The sequence below is a fragment of the Marmota marmota genome, unplaced genomic scaffold, assembly GCF_001458135.2.
Source record: "Marmota marmota marmota unplaced genomic scaffold, marMar, whole genome shotgun sequence".
Classification (NCBI taxonomy): Eukaryota; Metazoa; Chordata; class Mammalia; order Rodentia; family Sciuridae; genus Marmota; species Marmota marmota.
The window spans coordinates 5,353,988-5,376,302 of NW_025999926.1; the positions used below are offsets into that span (position 1 = coordinate 5,353,988).

Consider the following 22,315-nt stretch of genomic DNA (forward strand, 5'->3'; position numbering starts at 1 on the left):
GCTAGGCAGGCCCCTTGCCACTGAGCTGTGCCCCAGCCTGTGATTTGATTCTTAGAGCAGTTTTAGAGGCAGCTTTCCCTCCACCCACTGCCCTAGCATGCACCCCCCATCAGCATGCCCCCCACCCCTGAGTGGTGCATTTGTTGCAGTCGATGAGTGTGCATTACACATCTTTGTCAGGTAAGGTCCCTAGTTCATGTCAGTGCCTACTTTTGGTGTTGTACAGTCTGTGATTTTAGACAAATGCATGATGACATGTGTCTGCAATGTAGTATTGTGCAGAATAGTTTCACTGCCCTGAAATTCCTCTGTTATCTTCTGATTTCCTTCCTCACCCCATAATCCTGGCTTTTTTTTTTCATCTTTTAAAGTGACCTGAAGAACTTATTCTGTTAATGTTCCTCTCCTGTGCTGAACTTTTATCATAAGATAGTTCAGAGAATTCCTCCTTACCTAGGGACTGCTGGTACCCTCCCTCTGTTTCTTTCCTCCTTCTCCTTTCCCAAATAATGGCCAGACAATGACTATTCTGAGTATGAGAGACATTCTCATTTCCAGAGCTTTCCTTCATAGCTGGAGATATTGCTGAACAAATGATAATATCTGACAGTGCAGCCCAACATAATAAGGTTTTGCCCTTTAGTTTTGCCACAGAACTAAAATTCAAAATTTTTTTCCCGTTCTGTTTACACATTGTGGTCATTTCTTACAAAGATCTCAAGTATAGAGATGGCATGATCATTTTGGGTAGCCTTAAATAGAAGAGCCGCACTGCTCTTGAGGACCTCTCTGCACATGGTGGCATTTCCTCTTGGCGGTGCACTCTGAAGAGTGTTCTCAGACCTGCCAACCACCAGTGTTCGTGTGATGAACTGGTGGCCCAGTAGCACTAACTTGGAAGCTCCCTTGGCTAGGTTGAACAGATTCTGTTCTCTTCCCTGAGAATGGGCACCTTGAGTCACTGAGCTGGTGAGGTGATGAGGTGTCTGAAATTTCTTACAGGAAAAGTGACCAGGTTCTGAACCTGACATGAGAGGTGTGCAGCCTTGTGCAGGCATTGGGGTGGGGGAGCCATGAGGTAGCAGGTAAAACCCATCCACAGATGAAAGCTGCAGGGTGGAGCAGACGGGAGACCCAGGAGGCACGGAGGCAGGAACTTGTAGCCCTTGATCTTGGCACTGTGTCTTATAGGGACTGAAATTTGGCTAATGGGCTTGATTTATATCCATCCTTCCCAGACCTGTTAGAGTGACTACTGCTTCTGCCCTTGAAGTCTTCTCTACCCTGTGGAAAACAGGTAGGTGATGGGTCTAAAAATAGTAATCATGCAGCCAGCCACAGTTGGGCGAGGGATGGAGACTCGTTTTCCTGCAGTGACTGAAGGAAGGTGGAGGAGGGAGAAGGAACACTGCTTATTTTGGTTTCAGAAGTTCTTGGCAAGAACTCCCTCTAATTTTAAATGAAAAAGACGCCTCCAGCTGGTGGAAATGCCGGGAGCCCACCTTCCACAGTCATGTTTTCTGAGCCATTTTTCAATACATAGACCAAATTGTCCCTTGGAACTGTTTCAGTAGGTGGTGCTCTTGTGCCACAGCATAGCATCGCCTGCAGAAAGGTTCTGTGAGCTGAGTGGCCAGTCCCAGGCCTTGTCTTGTGTGTTTCCTGGGTGCCTGTCAGGCCCGCCGCCTAGAAGGCGTCACGTGGTTGGTTTTGGTGAGAAGGTTTTCTGTTTGGAAATGAGCTGGTGAAGTCAGGGCTCTACCTTCTCTGGCATGTCTCAGCTCTACCTTCCAGGGGAACGTAAATGAGAGGTTTGGTGACCTTTTAAAGAAAAATGTGTGACTCTAGTCTTTATTCAAATATCATATATATTGTGTGTTTCCAGTTTTCCAAGATTGTGTTTAAAATTGCAATTCACCTGTGGTCTCCATGTCAAGTCCTCTCCCACTTGCTCAGGCTGTCGCCCGTCTCCCTGCGTTTCCCTTCCCTTTGGCTTCAGAGAAGATGCAAGAGAATTGATGTAGCCATGGAGAAGTGGGAAGCCCCGAAGGAACCTGTGTGAAAAACGTTGAGTTCTAGTATGCAGCTCCTGATGGCAGCAGTCACCAAAGCCCATCTCCATTGGCCTTGTGCCCTATGTCCTTGTTGTGTGATGAGTTCCCTGTGTAAGGCTGGTTTTGACACCATGGTGGGGAACCAGGAATCTGGTGAGGTCCATACTGGGTGGGCAGGGATAACATGCTGATGTCTAGATGAGTCTCTGTTCTAGGAAGGACTGGTCCCCTGTTGTTAGAGGTAGCCAGAGCAGTTAGGGATCTACTTTTTCTTTTTTTGTGTGTGTGTGTGGTATGGGGATTGAAGCCAGCACCTTGCCCAGGCTGGACAGGCACTCTTCTACTGAGCTACATCCCCAACCCTTAAAAAAATGATTTTGAGACTGAGTCTCAAAATTTTGTTGCCCAGGCTGATCCTGAACTCCTGGACACGAGACATCTGCCTCAGACTCCAGAGTAGCTAGGACTACAGACCCTTGCCAGTGTACCCCTGGCTTCACACCTTTGTTTATTTGTTGATTCATTCATTCATTCATTCCTGGGGATTGAACCCAGCAGCACTCTACCTCTGAGCTATGTTCCCAGCCCTTTTATATTACTTTTGATACAGGGTCTCACTAGGTTGCCTAGATTGACCTTGAACTTGTGATCTTCCTGCCTCAGCCTCCGGAGTAGGTAGAATTACAGGCGTGCAGCATGATGCCCGCTGGGGGTCTGCTTTTTAAAGAGGTTTCTGTGGGTGTCTAGAGTGAAGGGTGGTTTTGTCACCTGGCACCCACCAGCTGTTCACGGAGAGGCATGGTGCTTGCTGCAGGGACTCTGGATCACAGGGCGTGCTCCTCCTATCTGTTGGGTCACCTGTTGTCTTCAGAGGCCTCCAGCCAGGTCCAAGTCACCTTGGCTGTTCTGGGTGCTGGTCTGTGACCCAGCAGGTCAATGGAGGGACAGTGTGTTTGGCATGCCAGGGTGCTTCCTGGGAGCTTTGAAGATTTTCTTTCTATAATTAATGTTATAGTTGTGTGCATTTGTTTATTGGTTCCACTGCCTTCGTGTTCATTTAAATGATCCTTCTTGGTGTTTAGAATATACTTTTTAGTCTGAGGACTCCTTCTTGAACATTCTTAGCTTTCATCTCCTTCCATGTTCTCCTCTATTGTCTTCACTTTCCTGTGCTGTGGTTCCACTAGATGTCTGTGGCTCTGTCCTTCCTCTTTCTTACCTGCTCTTTTGGGTTTTTCTTCTTTTCTTCCTGGGCTGCACTCTGGTTGAATTCCTTAGAATTATCTTCAGATTTACAAGTTCTCTTTTCAGTTTGTTCTGTCTAAAGTATATTGTATACTTTAATGTACTCAGGAATATATTTTAGTTTAATAACTGTTTCTTATGTACACAGTCCCTCATTGATTCTTTTTTTTTTAGCTGTCTCTTGTTTTAACTGTGTCTTTTTGTTTTATAGTTTCTTTTTCTTTTTTAATTACCTTTTAACACTTTAAATACACTTATTTTGTTGGAATGACTAATTTCATCTGAAGTGAATTTTTGTTGTAGTGAATGTGTAAGTTGCCTTTATTGCCATTAGATTTCTTCCATTTGTGAATGGCATGCTTTGAATGAGATTTTTTTTTTTTTAATTGTTTTCATTCACTTAGTCATTTGGTATCTATCTCCCTCACTGTTTGCCTTCCCTGATTCGAAGTCTTAGCTGTCTGGCTGGATCCCAGGGGACCTGGGTCCAGGACGAGGCTTGGCAGAGGTGGCTCACTTACCTGGCAGCTGTGGGTTGTCTCCTGAGTTCCTGGTCCTGGCTGGCCCGTACTCTTCCCAGAGCAGGTTCTATAAGAGGCAAGGAGGAGAAATGGACAGGACTCCAGTTACCACCTGCCACTCTTCCTTTGAGCAGTGGTGCTGGTCTGACTCTACCTTGTGGCCCTGTTAAGACCCCAAATCTTTTAGAGCTCAGACCTCCAGTTTGGGAGCCTATTTTTGGTTCCTGAGCACAGGCGGCAGAAGCGTTTGCCTTTGGGGGTTGGCCTTTCTGTGTTTCTGTCCCACACCTACTTCTCAGACACGTTTATGTATGTTTTTGAGATGGCTTGCATCTTTTTATAGAGCAGCCCCCTGGTTGCTGTGTATCTGGAGCAGAGAGAATCCATCAAAGAGGGAATTTATTGTGCCATCTTAACTGGAAATCATGTGGCCTGAGATTTTATAGGAAATAAAGTTAGACATTTGGTTTTACATAGTACTAAAAGTGAACCACAAGAATGCTTTTTTGTTTGAGTTCAGTGGCCCACAGCATACAGTTATTTAAACTCCTTTAGAGGCTTGTAGGCCCCAAAAGATGAGAGGGATTAAGCAGGTGGGATTTATTACAATGCTGTGGTTCTCTACAAGGATTTCACCTTCTATTTTTCCTTTTAAAGGTAATTTTTGTTTTAAAAAAATTATGTTTCAAAATACCTAATTGCCAATTCTAACCCAATAGTGTCTGAAGATTTTACTGCCTGCAGTTGTGTTTGTGTGGTGCCAAGAAGCACTATCTTAGATATAGGGGGTCTTAGGAAAGAGCAGGGCTGAAAATGCACAGAATGTGTCTGAGCTCAGTGGAGACTCCTGGTTCACAGCCGCTCAAGAGGGAGGAGAGCGATGTCTGCGGTAGCCAGGGACCCCACACAGCCTGCCTGCCCTGCAGAGTGAGTTTCGGTGCATCATCGATCACATAGACTCGATTTTGTCAATTTCAATTTTTTATTTTATTTTGTAGATTTGCTGTTAAGTTTTGTTAATTTGATACATTGCTACCAGTTTTCAGTCTCTAAAATTTGTACGGTTTTTATTTTGTAGCTGTATAATGGTTACGAGCATAGAGTTTTACTGTTTTATATTTGTTAATTTTTAACTTATAGAGGGGCTGGGATTGTGGCTCAGCCGTAGAGCACTCGCCTAGCATGGGTAGGACCTGGGTTTGATCCTTAGCACCAAATTAAAATAAAGGCATTGTGTTGTGTCCGTCTACACCTAAAAAATACATATTAAAAATATATTTAACTTATAGAATAAAAGTGGCTGAAGTGGTGTTAGACTGTGCTAGGAGTGCGTGAGGCTTTTATTTCAGCGTTGGGAAGCACACATCAGATGGTCCGGTCCGGTGCAGTGCAGGGAGCGTCCTGTTTGATGGGGGTGTTTCTGCCTGGCTCTCCCTGCTCATGTACTGTGCCCCTGCTGAGGTCAGCACCTAGACTTCTGTCTGTGCATCTGGCACTTCCAGGATGCACTGGTGTCCCTTCTCCAGGCTCTCTGCAGCACCTGGTGTTTCTTTCCTCCAGTGCCTCCGCACGCCTCTAATCCCAGCGTCTTGGGAAGTTGAGGCAGGAAGATCACCAGAAGCTTGAGACTAACCTGAGCAACTTAGCAAGACCTTGTCTCAAAATAAGAACAAAGAAAGAACAAATCCCCGCACATGGGTGTGGCTCTGGGCTCCATCCTGTTCCCAGGGGTGGGACCACAAACCCAGGGTGCCTTGACAGATTTTCTTTACAATAATGAAGCAAAGTGACATCCCCTTCAGTGAGTCAGACACCCTGCTGTCAGCTCCCTGCACAGGAGGAAGGACTGTCATGGAGGCTGAGTGTAGTTGAACATAATGTCTTCACTTTACATTCGATCAGGTTTTAGGGTGTGTCAATGTTTTCTTACAAGGCTGTTGTGGCCCTAGTTGATGGTATTGATGGGGAGGTAGGCATTTGATTTGTTCCCTTTTCCTTCTTCCTTGAACATGTTTTTAGCATTTTAGCCACAGATCTCATTTGGTGCTTATTTCATGAGAGAAAGGTCTTTAGTTGTGCCTAAGAAAAATGGAAAAAAAAAATAGTGCTCTTTGTGAGGAAGTTCCTTGGAGAAGGTGGTGTCCTTCTGTGGCCTGTGTAGGCCTGCTGTGCAGACTTCTGGCATAGAGGTCTCAGACCACAAGGAACTCACTTGAGCTCTAACGCCATATGCAGCCATTTTCTATGAGCTTTGTTTTAAATGTTGACAGTCTGCGAGCTGCACGGGCTTCTGTCAGCAGGAAGTCAGCCTGAGTCTTGTCCATCTGTATCTGTCCTTCACAACAGCCTTGGTGGATTTGTTTAATTATTATTTTTTTCACATTTTTGTTCAGTGCACATTTAACAAGCTCCTACTATGTGCCAGGTGCTGTGTTTGTGTGCATGGTTTTAAAAATGTGCTCAGAGAACTAAGTTCCAGGGAGACATGTCAGGCAGCATGTGTGTGACTACAAGTAGCAGGAAGCCGATGACAGGTGGCTGCCCAGGAGGGACCCACAGCTGGAGTCATCTCCTAAACTGCCTCATGAGGACACAGGGCCATCTCCCTGTGTGCCATTCACAGGACGCTGGCCAGTCCTCTCAGGCTTCCTTACTCCTGGGTCTTGAGGTGATGTCTTCCTCTCTTGGTGTCCCACAAAGACTACCATATATAAAATGGGGGAAAATGAGCTTTTTAAGCTGAGGGAAATTCTCTCAGAAACCCCGTAGCTGAAGTTGAGTTCTGGTGGTCTCAAGCTGTGTGACCCCCCATCCCTGCAGGCCATAGGAGGGCAGACGGGAGCTCCTTGACCTGTCTGCACCAACTCTTTCCAAACGGAGGCTGGGGACCTGGTGTCCTGAGACCCTGGCAGGAGGCTTGCTGGGACAGGTGGTTTTAGCACAGCACTGAGGACAGTTTCCCTCTTCCACTCTTGCCCTCACTGCAGTGCCCAGAGCTGGTGGGGGTTATGTGATACACGTGCCATCACTCTGCCAGCTAATGGGCATGTCCTTGTGTATTCTTGGGTTCTAAAATTTTCTTGGTTTTAATCGAATCTCAATAAGTATAACCCGTATAAACAAAAGCTCTTGAGTCCTCAATAAAGTATAAAAGAACCTGAGAACAACATTTGAAATCTGCATGAACCAAGAGTCACCACTGACATTGGGAGGGTTCTAGCTTCTCCTAATACCTGTGGCAAGGAGATTCTGGAACCGAATGGATTCTCTTGTCAGAGAAGCAGCATGGGGCTTCAGCTGCTGTTCCAGCATCTGGTAACGTGTACAGTACTGTTCTGAGGGGCCCAAGAGGTGAGCATGGCCAAAGGGAGGGCAACCCAGACCCTGCCGAGGCAGGGCCATGACCAGAGCCACTCCTCTGTGTGTCTGGTCAAATACAAATGACGCGCAGTTGAGTCATTTTAACCTCTTTAAGGTGAACTCAGGGACATTCATTATGTTCACCTTGTGCCCTGTCACCACCACCCAGCTGTAGAACTTTTCTATCAACACAGACTGAACCTCCAAGCCCTGTGGGCACTGGATCTCCGTCACTCTCTCCCCACATCGCCTGCCTCACTTGGCCTGTGGCTAGTCCAGGTTCCTCATCTCAGTGGACTCATGCAGTTCCGCCCTCAGTGCCCAGTGAGTTCCCCTGGCCCGATGCTCTCAGGGTTTATTTGTGTGTGTCAGGACAGCGTTCCTTTAGAAGATTGGATGGTATTGCATCGGAGGCAGCATTGGCTTATCCTCTGACCACTGATGGATGCTTGAGTGGTCCCCCTTTCGGCTCTCGTGAGCAGTGTTGCTGTGAGCGCTGGCGTTCAGATCTCTCCTCAGGCTCTTGCTTTCAGTTCTGCCTTGTACACCCGGACTGGCACAGCCGGATCCTGGGTGATTCTGTGAGTTCTTTGAGGAGCCTCTTTGAGGAGTTTTCCACAGTGGCCGCGCTGTTCTGCATTCCCACCAGCAGTGAGCGAGGGTCCTGGTTTCCCCCAGCCTCGCCAACACTATTTTTGATAATAGCCATCCCTGGGTGTGCAGTAATATGCCATCAAGGTTTCTGTTTGCATCCCTAGTGATTGCTGGGGTTTTTTCATGTGAGGAGCATCTATTCAAATCCTTTGCCCACTTTTGAAAATGTTTTGTTTTTGTTGAATTATAGGAGTTCTTTATACTTCTGGATACTAATCATATATATATATATATATATATATATATATATATATATATATATATATGTATATATATATACACACACACACACACACATATATATAGTTTTAAACAAAAAAGCTTAAATGCCTGCTCTTCCTTGTTGCCATTCCAGTCGCAGTTGCCATCCTAGATATTTACCACTGCAGTGGTCTAGAAGGTGTGGTCATGACGTTGACCCTCAGGATTAGCCTCTGGTAGCTGGGTTAGAAATTCTCCCCCTGATCAGGGTGTTGCCCTGGTCACTCCTCCCTTCATTCCTGTTTGCCATGGAAGAAAACAGTAGTGATCAAGACTAAACAACTTTTAAAAGTATCTTTTTTTTAGCATCTCTGTATAGTAGAGATCTTTGACAGGACTTTTAAAGTACTAGGTTTCTCATTTCATCAGTTGAGTAAGGACCATTGGTAGACTTTTCAGAAAGCTTTGAGGTTTAAGAAGTCTCTAGATAAGACAGCCATTGGAGATATGGAAGTGTGTTTCCACAGAGATTTGAGTGGCAGACCTGAAAATTAAATTATAGAATGGATTTTTCCATGCTGAAAAAAAATCATTAATTAAGAGAGGGCAATCATTAATATCCTGTGTGTTAAACGAGGGTTGGGGTGCTGTCTCCCGCCATTCCCCGTCCGTGTGGCAGGGCTGCCCCCTGGCCTGGGGGTCCCCCCTGAAGTCTGGCAGGTGCAGGCTCAGGTGGTCATTCAGACCCTGGCTCCTAGCGAGCCACCTGGCTTTCTGAGGGTAACAGAGAACCCCCGTTAGGGCTGTCCTCTTCCAGCCACTCACACTTCTTGAGTTCTAGGTGTAGGGAAATGGTTTGTTTGCTTTAATTTAAATCCATTTTTAAACAGTACGTAGAGACACTACAGTTGCAAGCTGCTGGTTGGTTAGTGACTGGGTGCCCTGCCCAGCCTCCCGCCTGGCTGTCTTGCTGGCTGGCAGCCTTCTCAGCACTGCTCCAGTGTCCCCACACTTGATTGCCTCTCCCCAGCGCCCGTGTTTGCCGAAGCCCACATTCCTGTGCCACTTATCCTGCGTGGCCTGTCGGAATACCTCCTCCTAAAGGCCAGAAATCCCCACAATCGGGAAGCTTTTTGCCCTGAGAACCTTTGCTCTGCCGCCTGCTGTACTTGGAACCATGCTTGGCCACCATGTTATCTTGGTGGCCCTGTGGATAATGGTGTATTTTTGCACCATGGGATCCCTGTTTAGAAGATACTACTAACCAGCAGCTAATTCACGTGTGAGGCATTATAAGTGAGTGGAGGAGGGGAAACAGTGATCCTCAGCGGGAGCCTCAGGGAACAAGGCCTCTGCGGGTTCCTGCCACTGTGTCTCCCCCTTGCACCCCCTGCTCCTGCAGGACCCCTTTGACCCTGCAGGAAATAGGAACATGAACAAGCACATGGGGACCCTTCCCTGTCCCCTGTTTCCACTCTGGCATCTGCATCTCTCTACTTACAGGACTTTGCTTTCTGCATAGAAACTTCTGAAGGCCAGAAATACATCCTAGGGACCAAGGACTTCTGTTGTTTTTAGTCTGCATGTGTGGAGAAGGTGAAATCATGGTCTGTTTTAATTCCTTAGGGACTGGGTAAATTGCTAAGAAAGAAACTACTCAAGCAGTGGAAAATGTGGATTTCCTCCTGACTTTCCATGCGCTTGCTTTCCCGACAGGAGCATACAGAGTGTGTGTGCAGAAACACGTGTTAAAACCCTAAGTTTTAAGGGAATGTTATTGAACTTCCACCTTTCTTTTATTTCTTAAATGAAAGATACTAAATAATATTTCTCTAGGCGCTCATAATGAAGTTAATTTGGGCATAAACATTAGACAGAATCTGTGAAAGTCAAGGATTTATGTTTGGGGTGCTATAAAAGGATTTTGGTATTGACCAAAAAAATGCATGGTTAGCTCTCAATTGTATCATAGACTAGCAGGTTAATTAGGATAAAAATATTAATGCTTTCATGAAAAAGTTGAAATTACTGGAACCCTGAAGACTCAGTCACCTCATTTTACAATGAGGAGCTGCCCGGAAACTGCCTCACTGTTTGGGCTTGAGCAGGAACTGCCTTATTCCTTCCTGCCTCATGAATTCTTGTGGATTTAATATTTTTTGAACAACTCAGGCAAAAAGTAGAATATATGTACTGTTTCAGCAGTTTAAAACTGCCTGTTATATCCATCAAGTGCTTTTTCTCTTGATTATCACTGATAACCTGTAATATTTGTTTCTTTTTTTCCTTACCCTGGGGATGATGTCACTGTGGTAAAAATGCATCTAGGAGTGTTTGAAAATGTTTTTCGGTTGTGGAAAGTAACACATCTTGAAAAGCACACAACCCAGCTCAGATGCCATTGAGCTTGCCAACGCCCCAGCGCTGCTCCTCCGTCCCCCAAAGGCTCCTTGGTCTTTGCAGGGTAATCACTAGTCCTCTGTGCCTGTTTGGGGCTCGTGTCCATGCCTTAGGGTCTCCAGTGCTTAGGTTGGCATGTCGTGTCTCCTGGTGAACTGGACCTACCATCATGTGAAATGATCCCTTTTTGCCTCTCACGGTTGTTGCTCCAAAGTCTGTTCAGGGCTGTTTATTTATTTAATTCCCTTGGTGTGTGTAAGCGGCATTTCTTCTGTCCTTCTTTTAGCCTCTCTGTGTTCCCACACCTGTATGGTTGAGATGTATCTTTTTTTATCAGTATATAGTTGTTTTTTTTTTTTTTAAACCAAAAACTGGTAACATTGGGTTTTGATTTGGAGATTTGGTCTGTTGGTTTAATCCACTGGCATATAGGATAATTACGAATATATTTGAGTTTAAACCCACCGTCTGACCATGTGCTTATTTATTATTTATCTTCTTGGTGTTGGCACTGAAGCCAGGGCTAGCACATGCTGAGTCTTCCCTTTGCCACTGAGCTGGCCCACACCTGACCACATGCTGTTCATTGTCTCATCTGTTCTACACTTCTTCTTCTCTACTGTCTTGCCCTTTGGGGCGGAAGTTAGTGGTTTTTTTTTTTTTTTTAAAGTTTTTTTTTTTTACTTTGAAAATTTGGATATAATAGGGTGTCTTATGATTCTGTTAATAGATGCCCTAAAAATTACAATAGCATTCTGGAATTATTAAAGCCCAATGTTAACACAATGCAGGGACCTTAGAATTCTTCACTCTACCATTCTGACATAGTGTATTTATATATTTTAATTTCTGCATTTACTTAAAACCCCAAAGTGACGACATTATTTTTTGTACATCTTGAGCATTAATTGGTTTTCCACACTTTACCTACCATGTTTGCTGGTTTGACCTCCTTTTCCTAGCTCCAGACTTGCACCTGGATCATTTCCCATCTGCCTGAAGAGTATCATTTGTGGCAGGTGCATGATGGAAAATTCTTTCTGTTTCAGTGTTTCAAGAAGGCTGTATTTCACTTTTGTTCTTGAAGAATGTGGCAACGGGGTGTAGAGTTTTAGGCCAACCCTTTTTCCTTTTATTGCTTTGAGGGTAAGTTTTTTGGTCTCAATGTGTTTCTTTTTTTAAAAAAATTAATTAATTAATTTTTTTATTCTAATTTGTTGTGTATGACAGCAGAATGCATTATAATTCATATTACACATATAGAGCACAATTTTTAATATCTCTGCTTGTATACAAAGTATATTCACACCATTCATATCTTCATACAAATACTTAGGGTAATGATATCCATCTCATTCCACCATATTTTTTACCCCCATGCCCTCTCCTTTCCCCTCCCACCCCTTTCTCCTATTTAGAGTTAATCTAATCCTCCCATGCTCCCCCTCCTAACATGAATTTCTCCTCATTTCCACTATGAATCAGCCTCCTTTTATCAGAGAAAACATTTGGCATTTGGCTTTTTGGGATTGGCTACCTTCACTTAGCATCATATTCTCCAACTCCATCCATTTACCTGCAAATGCCATGATTTTATTCTCTTTTATTGCTGAGTAATATTCCACTGTGTATATATACCACATTTTTTAATCCATTCATCTATTAAAGGGCACCTAGGTTGGTTCCACAGTTTAGTGATTGTGAACTGTGCTGCTATAAACATTTATGTGACTGTATCCCTGTAGTATGCTGTTTTAAGTCCTTTGGGTATATACAGACAGAGGAGTGCAGTAGCTGGGTCAAATGGTGGTTCCATTCCAAGTTTTCCAAGGAATCTCCATACTACTTTCCAGATTGGCTGCACCATTTTACAGTCCCACGAGCAATGTACGAGTGTACCCTTTTCCCCCACATCCTCGCCAACACTTATTGTTGTTTGTATTCTTAATAGCTGCCATTCTGACTAGAGTGAGATAAAATCTTAGAGTAGTTTTGATTTGCATTTCTCTAATTTCTAGAGATGTTGAACATTTTATTTATATATATATATATATATATATGTTGATTGAAGAAGTATCTGTTCTGGTCCTTGGCCCATTTATTAAATGGGTCTTTTTTTTTGGTGTGTGTGTGTGTGTGTTCTTTATATACCCTAGAGATTAGTGCTCTATTTGATGTGCGAGTGGTAAAAATTTGCTCCCAAGATGTAGGCTCTCTCTTTGCCTCATTGATTGTTTCTTTTGCCAAAAGAAGTTCTTTTGTCTGAATACATCCCTCTTATTGATTCTTGATTTTATTTCTTGTGCGTTAGGAGCCTTGTTAAGGAAGTCGGGGCCTAATCCCACATGATGAAGATTTGGGCCTACTTTTTTCCTCTATAAGCCACAGGGTCTCTGGTCCAATTCCTAGGTCCTTGATCCACTTTAGGTTGAGTTTTATGCATGGTGAGAGATAGAGGTTTAGTTTCATTTTGCTGCATATGGATTTCCAGTTTTCTTAGCACCATTTGTTGAAGAGGCTATCTTTTTTCCAATGTATGTTTTTTGGCACCTGTGTTTATTTACATAACTGTGTTTATGTGGGTTTGTCTCTGTGTCATCTATTCTGTACCATTGGTCTACATGTCTACTCTGGTGCCGATACCATGCTGTTTTTGTTACTATAGCTTTGTAGTATAGTTTAAGATCTGGTATTATGAGACCTCCTGTTTCACTCTTCTTACTAAGTATTGCTTTGGCTATTCTGGGTCTCTTATTTTTCCAAATGAATTTCATAATTGCTTTTTCTATTTCTATAAGGAATGATGATGGGATTTTAACTGGAATCTCATTGAATCTGTATAGCACTTTAGGCAGTATGGCTATTTTGATAGTATTCATTCTGCCTGTCCAAGAGCATGGGAGATTTTACCACCTTCTAAGGTCTTCTTCAATCCTTTCTTTAGTGCTCTGTAGTTTTCATTGCATAAGTCTTTCATCTCTCTTGTTAGATTGATTCCCAAGTATTTTATTTATTTTTTATTTTTTGAGGCTATTGTGAATGGAATAGTTTTTCTAATTTCTCTTTCAGAGGATTCATTACTGATGTATAGAAATGCATTTGATTTATATGTATTGATTTTATATCCTGCTACTTTGCTGAATTCATTTATTAATTCTAGAAGTTTTCTGGTGGAATTTTTTGGATCCTCTAAGTATAGAATCATGTTGTCAGCAAATAATGATGGTTTGAGTTCTTCTTTTCTGATTCGTATCCCTTTAATTTCTTTCATCTGTCTAATTGGTCTGGCTAGAGTTTCAAGGACTATGTTGAATAGAAGTCGTGAAAGAGGGCATCCCTGTCTTGTTCCAGTTTTTAGAGGGAATGCTTCCAGTTTTTCTCCGTTTAGGATGATGTTGGCCTTGGGTTTAGCATAGTTAGCTTTTATAATGTTGAGGTATGTTCCTACTCTCCCTAGTTTTTCTAGTGTTTTGAACATGAAAGGTGTGTTGTATTTTGTCAAAGGCTTTCTCTGCATCAATTGATATAATCATATGATTCTTTTTTTTTTTTTTTAGAGAGAGAGAATTTTTTAATATTTATTTTTTAGTTTTCGGCGTACACAACATCTTTGTTTGTATGTGGTGCTGAGGATCGAACCTGGGCCGCACGCATGCCGGGCGAGCGCGCTACCGCTTGAGCCACATCCCCAGCCCAATCATATGATTCTTATCTTTAAGTCTGTTGATGTGATGGATTATGTTTATTGATTTCTGTATGTTGAACCAAACTTGCATCCCTGGAATGAAACTCACTTGATCATGGTGCACTATCTTTTTAATATGTTTTTGTATGTGATTTGTCAGGATTTTATTGAGAATTTTTGTGTCTATGTTCATCGGGGATAATGGTCTAATGTTTTTTTCCCTTGATGTGTCTTTGTCTGATTTTGGTATCAGGATGATGCTAGACTCATAGAATGAATTTGGAAAGGTACTTTCCTTTTCTGTTTCATGAAATAATTTGAGGAATATTAGTATTAATTCTTCTTTGTAGGTCTTGTAGAACTCTGCTGAGAAACCGTCTGGTTCTGGGCTTTTCTTGGTTGGTAGGCTTTTGATGGTCTTCTATTTCCTTGCTTGAAATTGATCTATTTAAATTGTGTATGTCCTCCTTCAGTTTGGGTAGATCATAATGTTTCTAGAAATTTGTTGAGGTCATCGAGATTTTCTGTTTTATTGGAGTATAAATTTTCAAAATAATTTTTAATTATCTTCTATATCAGTAGTGTCTGCCGTGATATTTCCTTTTTTATCACAAATTTTAATAATTTGAGTTTTCTGTCTCCTCTTCATTAGTGTGGCTAAGGGTGTATCAATTTTATTTATTTTTTCAAAGAACCAACTTTTTGTTTAGTCAATTGTTTGAATTGTTTCCTTTTGTTTCAATTTCATTGATTTCAGCTCTGACTTTAATTATTTCCTGTCTTCTACTACTTTTGATGTTGATTTGTTCTCTTTCAAGGGCCTTGAGATGAAATGTTAGGTCATTTATTTCATGACTTTTTGTTCTTTTAATGAATGAGCTCAAAGCAAGGAACTTTTCTCTTAGTACTGCCTTCATAGTGTCCCAGAGATTTTGATATATTGTATCAGTGTTCTCATTTACCTCTAAGAATTTTTTTATCTTCTCCTTGATGTCTTCTGCTACCCATTGCTCATTCAACGGAGTGTTGTTTAGTCTCCAGGTGTTGGAGTAACATCTATTTTTTATTTTATCATTGATTTCTAATTTCATTCCATTATGATCTGATAAAATACAGGGTAGTGTCTCTATTTTTTGTATTTGCTGAAGTTGCTTTGTGGCATAATATACGGTCTACTTTAGAGAAGGATCCCTGTGCTGCTGAGAAGAAAGTGTATTCGCTTGTTGATGGATAATATACTCAATATACATCTGTTAAGTCTAACTTATTGATTGTTCTGTAGTTTTTATAAAGTTTTTCTTTGTATAATCTATCCAGTGGTGAGAGAAGTGTGTTAAAGTCACCCAGTATTATTGTGTTATGGTCTATTTAATTCTTTAAGTTGATATACATAGATGCCCCATTGTTTGGGGAATAGATATTTATGATTGTTATGTCTTGTTGATGTGTGATTCCCTTAAGCAGTATGAAATGACCTTCTTTATCCCTTTTCACTAACTTTGGTTTCATGTCCACTTTATCTGATATGAGGATGGAAACCCCTGCTGTTTACATGGTCCATGTGAGTGAAAAAAAATTTTTTTTCCCTTGACCTTTCACCTTCAGTCTGTGGATGTCTTTTCCTGTGAGATGAGTCTCTTGAAGGCCGCATATGGTTAGATCTTTTTAAAAAATCTAGTCTGTCAGTCTGTGTCTTTTAATTGGAGAGTTTAGGCCATTGACCTTCTTGGTTATTATTGAGACATGGTTTGTATTCCTGGTCATTTGGTTTATTTTTTGTTTTTTAAATATTGTTTTACTTGTAGATGGACACAATACCTTTATTTATTTATTTTATGTGGTGCTGAGGATCGAACCCAGTGCTTTACAAGTGCTAGGCAGGTGCTCTACCACTGAGCCCCAGCCCCAGCCCTATTTTTGGTTTTTAACTTGACTTGGTTTCTCCTTTGATTAGCCTTTCCTTTAGTGTAGTTCCTCCCTTCGTAGATTTTCGTTGTTGTTTCTCATTTCCTCCTCATGGAATACTTTGCCAAGAATGTTCTGTAGTGCAGGCTTTCTTGCTGTAAATCCTTTTGACTTTTGTTTATCATGGAAGGTTTTTATATCTCAAGCTTAATTTTGCTGGATATAAGATTCTTGATTGGCATCCATTTTCTTTCAGAGCTTGGTGTATGTTTTTCTCGGATCTCCTGCTACTTTGAGGTTCTGGGCTGAAACTGCTGAGATCTGAATTGGTCTCCCCCTATATGTGATCTGGTTCCTCTCTCGCAGCTTTTAAGATTCTATCCTTATTCTGTATACTAGGCATTTTCATTATAATGTGTCTGGGTGTGGATCTGTTGTAATTTTGTACATTTGGTGTCCTGTAAGTCTCTTGTACTTGATTTTCCAATTCCTTCTTTATGTTTAGGAAATTTCCTGATATTATTTCATTGAAGAGATTGTGCATTCCTATGGTTTGAATCTCTGTGCCTTCTTCTATCCCCATAAATCTTAGATCTGGTTTTTTGATGTTATCCTATAATTCTTGGATGTTCTGTTTATGGTTTCTCACCATCTTCACTGTGTGGTCAACTTTATTTTCAAGATTGTATATTTTGTCTTCATTGCCTGGGGTTCTGTCTTGCAAGTGATCTAATCTGTTGGTGATGCTTCCTATTGAGTTTTTTATTTGGTTTATTGTTTTCTTCATTTTAAGGATTTTTTTTTTCTAGAATCTCTTTCTTGAAGTTATCTTTTGCTACCTGTATTTAGTCTCATATCTTTTTGATGGTGTTATCAATGGTTGCCTGTATTTTGTTCTCTTATTTCTTTTTTAGAGTAATCAATTTTTGCCTGTATTTGCTCACTTAGGTCATTCTTTAATTTGCAGATCATTTTAATTATGAACCTTCTGAACTCCTTCTCTGACATTTCATCTACTGCACTTTCAATGGATTCTATTGTTGTAATATCTTGATTTGTTGGGGCACTTTCCTCCCTTGTTTTTTCATGTTGTCTATGTGTCTTCCTCTTTTGCAGTGCAAATCTGAGGTATTGAAGCTTCTACCCCATAATCTTATAGTGTCCCTGCAGGTTACCAATATCTCACCGTTAAGAGGGATATCAATGTTTATAGCATCCAATGCAACCAATATGCAGCCATAAGTCAATTAGCTTCTATTTTGACATTTACAGTTTTGTCGTAATAAATAGAAATGATCAGTTGCGTAATCTTCTACCATATAGCCAGTAGGTTTGCATAAGGATTTACAGTTTCTACTGGTGACAGAGTGGCAGGGGGTAGAATGTGATGTTTATGAGACAGGATGTGAGAATACAGAGGTGTTAGAATATAGGACTAGTGAAAGGGTAATCAAAAGAATTTGGCTGTTAGCAGGAGAAAAAAGAGAGAGGCAACTCCATGCAAGGCTCCCTGTTGCCTCTGCAACAGGATGGTGACTGTGAGCTCACCTAGAGGAGGTACCTCTGGTGCAACCAGGCCCACCAGGACCTTCGTGATGGTTTTCCAGGTCCTGGCTGTTGTCCCTAGATGGAAGTGGCTGTGTCCTTTGTTAGTGGTGGCAGTAGTGTCAAGTCTGTTTTTGGGCTTGATTTTGGGCTTCCAGGCCCCAGTGCGTGTCCCAAAGTGGAAGCTGCCCCAGATGTAGATGGCAGAGGCAGTAGCAGAGGTAACTCAAGATGGCGGTGGAGGTGTCCCTCGGTGGAGGCAACTGTTTGCAGAGATGGGGCTGGAAGGATGGATTGTAGGGTGGTATGGGTGGCCTTTTTGGTGATATAGCAGTGTGGTATGCAGTGCTGCAACAAGCAGCTGCCTCCTGGCACTGTCAGATGTCCCACTGTGGAGATTACCATGTGGGGAGGGCTGTGGCGGTGGCCGCAGTGTCCCAAGATGGAGGTGGTTTGGGTGGAGCCACACGTTGGTGAATAGGGAACTGCAGTGTAGCTCGGTGTTCCTCTCCTCGTTTTTGTTTGTCGAACAAGTCTCCTGTTGATTCGACTTCTGTTGGGCCTCTGTGACACCCTGCCTTCCAAGGATGCACAGCCTGAGACACAGTCCCACAAGGCCACACAGCAAGGAGGAGGGGCAGTTCTCAGAGCAGAAGTGGGAGCATATGAACCAATCCACTTTAGCCTTCTGTGTGGGAGGAGGGAAGCACTCAGCCTCCACCCACTATTGTCATCCTGCAGCCACACTGTGTGGGGCCAGCTGATTCTGTGAGCCTTGCCACCTGGAAGATGAGGCCACACCTCCCTGCACGCCTCATAGCCACTTCAAGAAAAGGCCTGTTGGCAGCCGCTCCTCTTATCCCGTCCGTCATGTCCAGCTCCCAAGGAAAAAGTGACAAAGCACACAGTTTAGAGAGTTACTGGACATAGGAACCAGAGAGGGTGGGGAGGCTGGATTTGTTAGAGAGGGAAGCGGAAATAGCTATGATCACTGTGCAAGGGCTCTGATGGAGAAGTAGACAGTATATAAGAACAGATGGTCAGGTGGCCACAGAAATGGTGCTCGAAGAAAGAACCAAACGGAAACGCTGAGGGTCAAGATGAAGAAGTCTTCAGTGGGCTCACTAGTAGATGGGACATGACTGAGGACAGAGTCTGTGAGCTGGGTGATATCTCAACAGAAACCGAACTGAAAAGTTAAAAGAACAAAGATAGGTGAAACAGAACTAGAACCACCCACAGCACATCCAAGAACGAGGGACAGCAGCAAAAGACATGGCGCGCATGTGATGGGAGTCCACGGAGGAGGAGAAGTATTTGAAACAGTGATGACTACGAATTTGTCCAATTGAGGTTAGACACCAAACCACAGATCCAGGAAGGTCGTGAATCTGAGCAGGATAAATATCAGGACAGCGACACCTAGGCATATCGTTTTCAAACTCTAGGAAGGCAACCTGTGAGAGAAGGTTTGTTGCCAGCCTGCTGAGCTGTACAGGCCGCTGGTGGAAGGGCCTGCTCGTGGGGAGGCGTGGTGTGCTAGTGAGGGGTGGGGGACTGGTGAGCTGGGAGAGAAGCAAGGGAGGCTGGAGGGTACGGAGCCTCCCTTTGCAGGGCCTTGAGCCTCTGGTAGGGAGTTCGTGCTTTCCTAACATGGAGTTGGACCTCTTTCCATGAAGCTGTGGCAGAGGGGTCATGAGCAGAACAATGTGCCAGTGCAGTAACACACTTGCAAGAATTGTTTTTGCCTGTGTGGAGAATGAATTGGAGAAGGACAAAAGGAAGCTGTGACACTCCAGGAAAGACACAAGGCTGGAATGGTGGTGGCAGTGCCATGTAAGGAAGGGTGCAGTCAAGGCAGAGCACATGGCTTTACTCAGAGGTAGAATTGACAGGTGTCGTGATGGCCTGGAGGAGTGGGACCATGAGAGATGGGGGGAGACGGGGCCAGTGCCTGGATGTTTGCCTGATAAGGGCCATTTTGACAGAAAGCATGTTTCCTCTATTGTTGAAGCACTTTTTGTGTGTTTTCTTTTTTCATCTGGTCCTTCTCAAAAATCATAAACTGTTAAGTACCATTTTCATCTTCTTGGTCTAGTTGTTTTTTTTTTTTTTTTTTTTTTTTNAAGCTGTGGGAGAGGGGTCATGAGCAGAACAGCATGCCACATGGCACTGCCACCACCATTCCAGCCTTGTGTCTTTCCTGGAGTGTCACAGCTTCCATTTGTCCTTCTCCAATTCGTTCTCCGCACAGGCAAGTATACCGGCTTACTAAGTGGAATTTATTACATTTTATTAAAATATGGCTCTTTCTTGTGAATGAATTGAGAGCAAGTGTGTGAAACATATTTTAGTTAAGCAGATTGTTTAAATTGATACATGTGGAATGGAGTCTTTTATGTTTTCTAGGAAATAGAGAAACTGGGAAGAAAATCTATTAGTCGGTAATACATAGAGATTTATTTCACACCTAAATGAGAAGCCAGAAATGCATACAAAATATAAGAATTTCAAAAACATTTCTTAGGCACTGACTACTATTAAATACCCATGGATGTTTTTGATTTCCCATTACATTAAAATTCTCAAAGGAACTTCATATTCAGAACATTTAAAAATAGCCCAATCTTAAAAAGAAGATTTAAAGTATTATCAGCTGTGCTTTTTGTACATAATCAGCACGTGCCTATGGGAACTATAATGACTTCTAATCTAATGATACTGTTCATGATAAAAAGTTCAGATGGTAAGAATCAGGGCCACAGCTGGGTGACACATTTCTGAGGGATTCAGAGATGACTCCAGCATTGAAGGCAGGCAGTTTCAGTCTCTGGAGTCCCCTTCACCCATGGGTGGATCATGAAGGCACTCGTGAGAGAGGCTCTCTGAGTGCGTCCTTGCACCCTTTCTTACAGATCCCACGTGTGCTCAGTCCCTTCAGTGCTGGCAGGCTGCTGTGGAGCGACGTCCATTCCCTCTTTCTGACATGGCCCAGGAGTCTGGAGACCTGGCGTCTGACTGTCAGTTCTGGCTGCAGAAGCTCTCTGGGTGGGACCAGGCCTGCACTCTGGAGACCCAGCAGGACACCTGTCTTCACCTTCCTCGGTTCCAGGAATTCCTGAGACAGATATATGAAGCCCTGAAAGAGGCGGTGAGTAGTGGACCAAAATAGTGAAATTGTTTTATGACATCAGGGACTCCACCAGATGCCACCAGGCCACAGTGCTGTCCAGGGTTAGAGACTCTACTGACCTCGTGCACTTAAGGATTAGAAAGATGAGTTTCCTATGGTACAGCAGACAAGAGCCGGTTTCCTTCTCTGATTTATTTTTATGTTCGTCTTTTCTTCTTGGTAGCTGTATTGTCATGAGACTTTCTGACCAAGAAAGTTTTTATTTTTTCGTATATATGTTTTCTTTTTTACTGTATGCCTGTGTTGTGCATAATTTAAATTTTTATTTTTTGTGTGTGTGTGTGATGCTGGGGATAGAACCCAAGTAAACACTGTACCCCTGAGCTACACCCCAAGCCATGCAGGTTACTTTTATTTATTCTCAATATTTTTACTGGTACACTGTAGTTGTACATATGGTGGGTGTGGTGTTATGTATTTGTCCATGCTCACAGTATAACATGGCCAGTATCATTCCCCAGCATTTCTCTCCCCTCCTCCGTCTCCCTGGTTGCTTTCTGCTCTACTCATCTCCCTTCGCTTTTCATGAGGCCCCACCTACCACCTTTCTTTTCCTTTTTCCTCTCTAGCTTCCACATATGAGAGAAAATATACAACCCTTGACCTTCTGAGCTTGGCTTATTTCACTTAACATAATGTTCTCAAGTTTCATCCATTTTCCTGCAAATGACATAATTTCATTTTTCTTTATGGTTGAATAAAACTCCATTGTGCATCTCTACCACATTTTCTTTATCCATCCATCTGTTGACAGACACCTAGGCTGGTTCCAGAGTTTGGCTATTGTAAATTGTGCTATTATAAACATGGGGACCCATGTATTGCCAAGAAGGCTATTAAATAAATAAGACTCTGATGCTGTTTTCAAGTAATAAATGGGATTTTTTTCAAAGCCTTTGTGCCCTTCACATCTTGAAGAGTTCGCTAAAGTGCTTACCCTTTCCTCAGCCCTGTTCTCAGGTGGACTGTCCTGAGAGGTACTAAGATCTGTTCTAATACTCAGACCTGACTGTTAAGATAGTAGGGTCTCTTCTAATATTTCAAGTGATCTTTTCTAATAAATATTAGAAAAGATCTTCACTATTGTTAGTAATCATTTGTGAAATATTAAGTTTTCTTTTTGACAAAATATTGTTTGATTTAATAGATATTTTACGACAGCACGTGTTTTTTTATTATAAATATATCATTTGTTTTGTATGTACTTGTAAATTTCAAAAAGAAAAGGCAAATCATTTGCTAATATATATGTTCTCATGTTATGCTTCCCTGCCATTAATCAAAGAAGCAAGTAGGAAATTTGAAGAATAATTCTGTTGATAATATGAGTTCACGTGTCTTTGGAAATCAGAAGGGCAGATACTCTGTGTAGTCAGATGTATGTAACTTGACCTTAACGTGGTCCCAGAAAGTCTGGGCCAGCCTTGGTGCTGAGACACACGTGAGGAATTTATTGCTGCAGCAGCAGGAAATGCTTATCGTTTCAACTTACCTGCACATTATCTCAGTTGGGTCTTATTTTTGAACTTTCATGAAAGGTAAAGAAGTGGGA

The 22,315-nt window shown here is 42.5% G+C and overlaps 1 protein-coding gene across 4 annotated transcripts in view; it reads left to right on the forward strand.

Moving 5' to 3' along the window:
• Fancc (FA complementation group C) overlaps positions 1-22,315 on the forward strand; it is a 167,725-nt gene that overhangs the window by 33,166 nt on the left and 112,244 nt on the right. For all 4 annotated transcript variants that reach the window (XM_048800343.1, XM_048800342.1, XM_048800341.1 and 1 more), the window contains one exon: positions 20,486-20,721. In XM_048800343.1, coding sequence (XP_048656300.1) covers positions 20,557-20,721 — 165 coding nt within the window. In that variant the 5' untranslated portion in view covers positions 20,486-20,556. The remainder of the gene's footprint in view (positions 1-20,485; positions 20,722-22,315) is intronic.